General features: G+C 47.4%; 1 protein-coding gene across 3 annotated transcripts in view; it reads left to right on the forward strand.

The window, feature by feature from the left end:
- ppp2r2bb (protein phosphatase 2, regulatory subunit B, beta b) overlaps positions 1–9,521 on the forward strand; it is a 48,541-nt gene extending 39,020 nt beyond the window's left edge. For all 3 annotated transcript variants that reach the window (XM_048994733.1, XM_048994734.1, XM_048994735.1), the window contains exons 4-9: positions 687–799; positions 4,191–4,368; positions 5,714–5,878; positions 7,401–7,570; positions 8,540–8,631; positions 8,761–9,521. In XM_048994733.1, the coding sequence (XP_048850690.1) occupies positions 687–799; positions 4,191–4,368; positions 5,714–5,878; positions 7,401–7,570; positions 8,540–8,631; positions 8,761–9,040 (998 nt within the window). In that variant the 3' untranslated portion in view covers positions 9,041–9,521. The remainder of the gene's footprint in view (positions 1–686; positions 800–4,190; positions 4,369–5,713; positions 5,879–7,400; positions 7,571–8,539; positions 8,632–8,760) is intronic.
- Positions 9,522–10,224: the final 703 nt, after the last annotated feature.

Here is a 10,224-nt window from a genome sequence, read left to right on the forward strand (position 1 = left end):
TATCAGGGGTGCAGGAACTGGGCGGGACAGGAGGGACAAATCCTGATGTTTAATTCAGCCTTATTCATCCCCCCCCAACAAATAGAAGTTGCGTCCTCCCCAGTATGAAACGTACTCCTAAGCCATTGGTTACTATCCTTAACAAAAAAGTATAAAAAAAAATTTGTAAACAAAAAATAAAAGAAAATCAAATAAAAAAAAAACAAAACAACGAAAACTATAAATGCTGTTTCCGTAACTGACTGAAAAAAATAAAAACAAACGTCAAATATTTTCCATTCCGGTTTTTAATACTATTTAGCTATAGTAATAATTGAAATATACTATTAATAGTACCTGGAAAATGTTTTGCTGTTGCTCCCTCCCAGCTCCCTGCTAAACAATCCACATTTCTGCTAGCTAATGCGGGTGCATATACAGTGAGGCAGTGTTTCTCAATCTGGTCCCGGAGACGTTTACGCCCACGATCGCAACAGTATTGTACGGTACATCGAATGCCCGGGAACGGATCATAATTCGACTACTGAACGTGCATCGCACATCGAAATATCGTGAGTCGAACGTAAAGCGAGGAACATCCGTATTAGAATTAAACAGAAATGTATTTCTAAGATAAAAAAGTAATTGAAAAAAACTGAAACCATCTGTGGTGCTCGTGGGAAATGGTGGCTGCTGATATCATGCAGATAAGACGGTGAAACTGTGGAAGATCAGCGAACGGGACAAGAGACCAGAGGGCTACAACCTGAAGGATGAGGACGGCAGGATGCGGGACCCGGCCACCATCACGACCCTGCGGGTGAGGGGGCGGGGCTTGTTACTGTATCTGCATCCTTGCCTTTAATGAGATGATGTCTGTATCTTCCGCTTACAGATCCAGGGTCTCATAGATTTTCAGAACCTATGGCGATAGCTAACATCGCAGTAGTAAATGCATATCGGTGTTTTACCGATATGGGGGAAAGTATGGGGCGATAGTGTTTAATTAAAAACTAAACGATGCGTTATTTGCCATCTGTACAAGTATTTGAATGCAGGGACGTTCCCTTCACATAACTCCTCTTGTTCTCCACATACACACACAGCTCAGCGAGCTTCCAATCACAGGCACAGAGGATTAAAGCGCCGAGTCACACACTGCCCGCCCAAAATTCAACATACTAGGCAGACATCATCTGCCTTTCCCTTAATCCTTCACCCGGCCATGCGATCTGTCGCACATGCGATCTGTCGCACATGCGATCTGTCGCACATGCGATCTGTCGCAGACCCCAGTGGGGTCTTTCTGACGGACTTGCACGTGGATGTACGCGCCAGTGTGGGACGTAGAGAACATCCAGGTCACCTGGCAGAGCTGCTTCTACAAGCAGTTTCCACGCCACTGCAGACTCGACTTTTGCTTAGGTCGTCTTTCGGAGGCACTCTGGGAAATTGATGGGCACTGCATTGTGCTAGTAAATCACTGATTACATTTATAGCTACATTTGAATGCCCCCCCCCCCCCAGGTCATAAACTTCATTCTCGCTGATTTTCAGGAATCTTTGAAATGAAGGGCCTGAATATGTGAGCTGAAATGTATAGTACTGGCAGTCAGAGAAACTGAGGCTCACATCAACTGGCGTAAAAATAAGTTGTATGTCTCTCAAATTGTGTCAGTTCAGCCATTTCAAAACTCCTCCTAAAGTCTAAACTCTAGTATTTGCAGCAACTACCCAAATACGCCCATTTTTTTTACTTGAATACTGCCTCACCTTTGACTAATTTAGGTAAATTTCTCCACCAGCTCAATTAATTAATTAACAAATGCATCGATTGGCTGAGGAGGAATGCAGTGGTCCCGGAGGAGAGATTTCAGAAACTTTCTGGAGAACAGAAGGAATTCTTTATTTTTATTGCAGTACTGTTACTGATTTTTTACATATGAAACCAAAAGCCTATAGCAGCGTTTCCGGTCCTCGGGAACCCGAAGACAGCCCACGTTTTTACTCCCCCCCCCGCAGACTGCAGATCCCCGTGGACCAGGTTCGGAAGGACTGGTCTGAGGAACTGCAGATTTCTGTGGTGCATTAAACATTGAAAAGGTTTCCATCAAACTCCCCTAAAATGTCCTGACGGCGACAGCAGCACCACAGCGGTAACACAGCTGCTGCAGTTTAGCATTGGGGGGGCGGGGGGGGGGGGGGGGGGGGGCTTCTGAAACATCCCATCATGCAAACAAGCTGTCAGAGCCACGGCGGGGTTACAACGCCACGTGTGTGTGCTGGGGGGGGGCGCTCAGCTGTGTTGACTACGTGAGGCAGTTGTCAGCCCGCCTGCGCTCTCTACCTGCTCCCCCTCTGGATAGTGGGACTGACTGTGTTCCCATGTCCCTCGACCGGCCATGTTTGTGTTAAATCCCATGGAAATATGACTGTGCTGCAGCTGCAGGAGCATAAATCATCCCCCCAACGCCCACGTAATAAGGGGGCTGTGAGGGGCGTTTCCTCCCTGATGCTGTGCCAGTCGATTCACCCCTTGTACCCTCTGCCTAGGGATGTGGGTCACGGGGGTCCTGGCCCCAGCTGAAAGCTGACTGGCCCCTACCCCTGTCTTTACAATAATTATCGGCTAACGATAAAGTTGACCCCTCCGTATGAACTATACGGCCCAAGTACTCGTCCAAGACGAAGTGAAATTAGCTAGCTAGGTCTAACGGGGTGTCCAGCATTGTTGTGGTGCCACGGTTTGCTGTGTCCGCACCTGCTTTCACGCTCTTGCTTTTTTCATTGTCCTTCACCAGAACTAATCTTTTTTAATTAATGGAACGAATCGTCGCCTCGTAAGCGAACACGGTAAACGCGGCACTTATACTGGGGCACGACGGAGGGATCGGGCCAGCTAAATTCGCCAGCAAATGTGTGAAATCAGCCCTTTTCTTTAAAAGCATTTCACTCTGCGAAACCTGGACAGGAGATAACGATGCGTTTGAATGCCGTGCGGCCGTTGCGTTATCTCCGCAATGCATTATGGGTGAAAGGACTTATTGCTTTTTTTCACACGACGCAATGCTGATCACACATCTCAGTGCGGCTTCCCCCCCAAGGCATTTATTAGCCCCCACGCGTTCCATCTGCCTCACTTGGGCAGAATGGAGAATCGGACTGTCAGCAGAATCTGCATATTAATCCCACCTGCTAATTAACGCCTCACTATAGTGGCGCTGAAATCTTAATTAACACCGTTTAAATCACCGCGCCCTCAATTAAAATAGGTTGTTCCGCTTTAATGAGTGATAGGCAGTGACTGAACTTGAATGTGTGATTATGGGGGGGGGGGCATTTGTTTTAAGCCAAATCGGCTTCTGCATCAAGGCGTAGATCTACGAAGATGGAGATGGAAGATGCTCAGTGCTGATACAGAATTTACACTGCAGTCTATGTTTTTATATCTGCACGCGGATAATATCTTTTCCATCATAAATCCATATTGTGTGACCGTGTTTGGGTCTCAAAACGTTAATTTGGATCAATAAACTGCAGAATAAATTACTTCCAGGCAGCTGGGAAAGTCTTTCGGCCTCTGAAAGGACCTTGACTTCAAGCAACGTGGCAGAAAGGCCATCAGAGGCTCTACTTTCCCTCCACGGTATTTCCATCACTTGTCCCGCAGGCAAGCGATAAATTGGGAGAATCACGTCGTATTTATTTGCCTAAAAGAAACAGCAGCTGTCGCCAAAAAGGATCCGTTCGGTATAATTAGAAACGCAGGGCGAATTCGCTCAGTTACAATCGTAAAGAACGTGAATGCGCGTCACGCTGCAGATTCGCTTTGCAAAGTGTTGTAGGATAATAGCTCTAATCACTGTCTCTAGCTCTAATCACGTCAGTGACGGTTTCCAGCTGCTCTGTAAAGAGACCCGGTGTCTGCACTCCCAACCCAAAGGGGCATTTAAGGTAGAATATGCAATTAAGGTGAGAGCGTGAGGCAGGTCAGACAGCTCACAGCAGGGGGCATCGGAGGGTGCTTTAATAACCACTCCCACCTGCGGTTACCCATCGCAGCAATGCAACGCCCGGGACTTTTTACCGTGATGTGCGATTAGCATGCGAGGAAAGGCTAACCAATCGCGGACAAGCATCTCTCAAGGCAGCCAATCACCAGTCGGCAGCTTACCAATCAGAAACTCTGATGGATCTGGCCTGCCTTGCAGGTTCCGGTACTACGACCCATGGATCTCATGGTGGAGGCCACACCTCGGCGGATCTTCTCCAATGGACACACCTACCACATAAACTCCATCTCCGTCAACAGCGACTATGAGACATACATGTCCACGGACGACCTTCGGATAAACCTCTGGAACCTGGAGATCACCAACAGGAGCTTCAGTATCCTTCCCCGAGTCCAACGATCTTATCTCGGGAACATAAACAAGCCTCTGAGATCCTCCGACGTTTTCGTAAACAGGAGCAAGATTACGGTATCTAATCTGACAGTTGCGTAGAACAGTTAGAGTCAGAAAATGTGCTGTCAGATGCTGGCTTTGAAGTTACCAATCAAGTCCAAATTCCCACGAAGCAAAGTCAAATAAAGCACATTGACACCATGTGCCTTTGAGATGACGTACAGACGCTCCGCTACTTACGAACTTTCAGACATACGAACAAAGAGTACCATAAATCCAAATTGTGTTCATTGGGCTCCTATTTCCTGTCCGCAACATCAATTTTTTTTTATGCACGTCAAATCCGCCTAGTATGTCTTCTGGCTGCTACTCCCGCCACGCAGCAGCGTAGCATTCATACTCCCAGCATCCTAGTTCTTTGTATTTGTGTATACCCTTAAAATAATGTTAAATAACATCTTACGAACATTTAAAGTTACAGACGGCCGTTCGGAATATATCTCGTTCGTAAGTAGAGGAACATCTCTAATTTACAGGTTTTTTGTTAACCATTTGGGCTCTCGGTTCATTGTGACTTCAGGAATAACAATAAATAGCTTGTACATCTTTCACACAATTGCACTGTGAAATATCAAGAGACTTGTTTCACTGCTATAACGTGGCTGTGTGATATGTGTAAATTAATGGGAAAAGCTTTCAGCGACACTCATGTCACAGCAGATTGCTATTGATTTTTCATATTTGGAGATGTGCAGAGCTGCTTATTAATCGCTGAGCTGTACTATCAGTGTGTTCAGCAGTCATTGTTTAGCCATCTCCATTTACTCAGAGGCAGGCACCACTATGATCCCACCCTATAGGGGGCGGCATATTCTTTTCATGTCATCTATTATGAATGGCCATCCCTCTAACTCAACATAATGCATCACAGACTCACAGGCCATGTGATTAACTTCTCATCCCTCCCTGTAGGGGGCGCCCGATTCTTTTCACATTATCTCTGTTTATGAATAGCCACCTCTATGACCCAGGATCAGGTACCATGGTCTCATGGATCCTGTGATTCATTTCTCATCCCTCCCTCTAGGGGACACCATATTCTTTTCATTTATGGAGCCGTCTTCTTCCGTGAATTAAGCTACTGACATTCCCCCGGCATGCGGCATCATGGGCTCACGGTGCCTTATTCACTTCTCATCCTCTCCTGTGGGTGGCGCTGTGTTCTGACAATGCATTGTTCCCCATCACCACTTTCGTGAGTAACAGTGATAAGTCTTCGACGCATTCCGAGCCGCTCGTTTTTGTCCTTGAGCCCGAACTTCTCCCAGACATCGTGGACATCAAGCCGGCCAACATGGAGGAGCTGACAGAGGTGATTACAGCAGCGGAGTTTCACCCAAATCAGTGCAACACCTTTGTCTACAGCAGCAGCAAAGGCTCCATCCGGCTGTGTGACATGCGGGCGGCTGCCCTGTGCGACAATCACTCAAAATGTGAGTACAGCCTACTTCCGTGGACTGGAACCATCAAACGCAAGTAAACTGGGGTGTATCTCAGTATTGTAGCATCACTGAAAGAGGATAGAACAACGTATTTTGACTTCTTAGGTTTGCAATACAATGGAGACGACCCCTTATCTTTGTAAAGCAGATGAAATACACTGATATGTAAATCACTGTAAGAAATGTATGCACTCACACACCAGGATCCACCCTGGGGGGAATCATCCTCGGGGTCTTCATTATGCTCTCTGAGATTTACTAGCACATGATAACACAGGGGCGTGATCGCATTTCCTGGTTCATTAAAACACATCGGCTTGTGTACATGTACCGTAAATTTGCGGGGGGGTTCTCTGTGTTTTGGGACCATGCTATTTAGGTCAGAGAGAACATCCCTCTAGATGCCGTATAGCCTTCGGGCAAAGATTCTCATTGGATGTTTCAAAATCCCTCGTAGAATCCCAGCCCCCCCCCCCAAAAGATTCTAAAACCAACCTGAAAATGTAACCTGTAGGGAAGGTTCCCCCAAAGTCCTTGGAATTGTTTCCATTAGCTGTGAGGGGATCAGTAGACAATAGCCATGGCCCCCTGCCTACAGTGTACCTGGAATAACACTGGGGGCTCAGCTGCCCCCATATAAAATATATTCTAGGATGTTTAACAAGCCTCGGAAGAATCCAAATTTACCATTTCGATTCATTGTTTTCTGCTATATAAATTATATATATTACAGTTTTACGTTCCACTTGAAAAGCCTCATAATGGTGTTAGCTTTTGACTACTAGGACTGACAATTTGGGGTGTTCTATAGTGATGTCCTATTCATGAATAAATAGTCTTTGTGAACTGGTTCTTTTTAAGGAATCTCGTGAACCAGTTTTCAAATGTAAAGGAATTGAACTTTTTGTGAACCTGTACAACGCGTGGATCTATGTTTTAGATTCTAAAAATATTTCACACTAACGTATAAAAAACACACAGCCGATTCTTTGAATCGAACATTCGATTCATTTAAATGAACAGTTCGGTAGAGTCAGTTCTGTAAATTGAACCAAACATCCCATCACTACAGTGCCAGATTTCTTCTAAGGGAAAGAACACATAGTGGCGATAGGGACAGTACACCCCTGCTGGCCAGGTGGACTTAGCACACCTAGGACTCATCCTTCAGCATTTACTGGGCACATCTTATTGGTTTCTGCTGCAAAAAATACATCCAGATCCTTAAGCAGGTGGAGATTGGATTTATCTACTTGGCTGCGGCTAGCAGAGATGATTTCAAAAGGGCTGTTTCCTGTTTGAGAGTAGAGCTGGTGGGTGATATTTGGCAAAGATCTTCGTCGGACAGCTTGGTGCAGCAGGTGTGCTCTCACACACACACACACACACACACACACACACACACACACACACACACACGATAGAGAGGTTGGGAGAAAGGGGGATTTAAAAGTGCTCACACAGTGCAGTAGTCTCGAGCATGACGTTCCCTCTGTTCCTCTATCCCTGCTAGTCTTCGAGGAACCAGAGGATCCCAATAACCGCTCGTTCTTCTCCGAGATCATCTCCTCCATCTCCGACGTCAAGTTCAGCCACAGCGGGAGGTATCTGATGACACGGGACTACCTGACCGTGCGGGTGTGGGACGTAAATATGGAATGCAAACCCCTGGAGACATATCAGGTACGGCCCATCTTGACGGACACTGGGGCCTGTGACAAGCGTAAGGAACACAAGCCTGAAATTTGTTGTTTTTTTGGGTTCCCCAATCTCTTGCACCTGCTAAGTTCCCCAGCTGTCTCGTCACGGATCGCTCGCCTGCTCCCAGCGGAACGTCAGAGTCGCCAGCCATGATACTGACGTGTCACCACTAACGGTGTCAGACACGGGCTGTAATTTAAAAAAGCCGGCGGACGGCCACTGGGGAGCGACGTACCCCCCCCCACCGCTCGTCCTGACTGTGAGGGGGCTCATTTGTGCCACGGGGCTGACAGAGATGTCACTTCTGAGCCTGCTGGCGCCACACGTGGGTCCGCCACTAACCCTCAAACTTGTCGGAGTCGTGACCCGATATTTTGAGTCTGTGGCACCTGCATTGACAGAAATCTGCACTCAGATATGTGGCCTAATTAGCGTAATATATTTTGCCAAACTATGAATTATTAATGCTCTGTACACAGCCCCTGCCCAGTTCTGAAAACCAAAGCAACAGAGATTTTTGCCCCCATCAGCAGAATTTTTACTGAAAATCCGAGGAAGGTTCTGATTCTAGGGTACTGCATCAGGGCCTCCTATGAGTCAAACAGCAATTTTCAGCTTACAAAGTAGAGCAGTGTGTAACTCATCAGGTTAAGATGCTGTGCCTCTGATCAGAACGTGGCTGGTTTGAATCCTGTGGTCGGCAAAGTGATTTCAGCGAGGCCCGTAACCCCCAAATGCTCCAGGGACCGACCCTCCTCCCTCAATTGTGCATCACTTTGGATGAAAGCGTCTGTTAAGTACATGCAAAAACATTAGATTTTTTTAATTGTACATACCCATTACATACATGCTGTTATTGTTTCAAGGAGAAATAACCATAGAAGATCCCTGCACACAGTATTTTATAACTTTCATTTAAACAGTATTAAAATGATTGACTATCCTCTGCAGGTACACGACTACCTCCGGGGCAAGTTATGTTCGCTGTATGAAAACGACTGCATCTTTGACAAGTTCGAATGCGTGTGGAATGGATCCGACAGGTGAGTGAGTAAATACTACAAAGGAAACACCTTTTAGTTTCGTCAGTCGTCAGCTAATGGAATTCACCCTAGCGGATCAGCCGAATTTGTTAAATCGGGTTACTGGACGCCGTTTATTGCCTTTTCCAGTGTCATCATGACGGGATCCTACAACAACTTCTTCCGCATGTTCGACCGCAACACCAAGCGGGACGTGACCTTGGAGGCGTCCCGGGAGAACAGCAAGCCGCGGGCCATCCTGAAGCCACGAAAGGTCTGCGTGGGCGGCAAGCGGCGCAAGGACGAGATCAGCGTGGACAGCCTGGACTTCAGCAAGAAGATCCTGCACACCGCCTGGCACCCATCCGAGAATATCATTGCCGTGGCGGCCACCAACAACCTCTACATATTCCAAGACAAGGTCAACTAGCACTGTGCCCTCGCACCCGAGACCACGCTCGAGACTGGTCGCTTCTCCCAAGGCCCCTCCCCCAAGGCTCCTCCCCCCTCCATCCTGATTGGTTCCCCAGAGCCATTGCTGTTGGCCTCCTGGACACGCACAGCAGTGCAGGGGGGGAATTATTTTTTACTCCCAAGAGACAGCATTTCAAATTTAGTGGAGAGGAGGGGAGAAAGAACTAGTTTACTTACTGACAAGACTAGTTACGATGATCCCAGACTGACGCCCGCCAAGCTAGCTGCAAGCTAAAGTTGATGTCATGTTCTGGCGCCCCGCCCTGCCACCCGCAGTGACTCCAGTTAGTTTTATTTATTCATTTTAATCACACCTGCTCTCCGCTGGTGTCAACAGGTGTTACATCACAGGAAAGGGTTTGCGTTGACATGTAGCATTTTTGAGTTGGTTTGGATTTTCTAAGTGTCACGATAACAATAAAATGAAAACAAAGGCAGCACTTTGACTAGCTTTCATTCAGAGGCCGTGAACGTCGGTGAAACGTTCTGCAGCCCAGTGTCCCCTCCGTTATGCCTCCATTGGAAAGGGGCCTGGCATTTAACACACCAGCTGGACAGAACGAAGTCACAGCCAAAGGTCTTTGTCTCGCTTGTCATTTATCTCATTCGGCAGCCAGCAGCCATAGCACCTGTGATTCAGACCAAGTAATCATCTGCAGCTAAGCAGGTTTTGGCTTGGCCAGTACGTGGATTGGAGACCAACTAGGAAAGCTGATTTGCTGCTGGAAGAGGTGTTGGTGGGGGGTGGGGGCATGGGTGGGGGGAGCCCATGCTGTGGTCAGTGTGGGTCCCAGTACAGTAATGGGGACTGGTGCCGCCCTTCAGATGACATGCAAAATCAAGGTCCTGACTGTAAGATCATCCCAAGGGCATCATTCGAAAGAATAGGCCTGGTGGCCCGATGTCCTGGCTAAAATTGCCCACTGTGGCCCTATCAAATCTGGCCCCCTGGTCCCCTAATGAACACCTACGGGCAATTTAGCAACTCCAATTAGCCTCGGCATGTTTTGGGCTGTGGGGGAAAACTGGAGTACCTGGAGGAATGCCCACGACGACATGGGGAGAACATGCAAACTCCGCACACATGTGACCCAGGCGGAGACTCGAACCTGGGTCCCCTGTATCTACATGATGAATTCT

This window comes from Brienomyrus brachyistius, chromosome 24 (assembly GCF_023856365.1).
Source record: "Brienomyrus brachyistius isolate T26 chromosome 24, BBRACH_0.4, whole genome shotgun sequence".
Lineage (NCBI taxonomy): Eukaryota > Metazoa > Chordata > Actinopteri > Osteoglossiformes > Mormyridae > Brienomyrus > Brienomyrus brachyistius.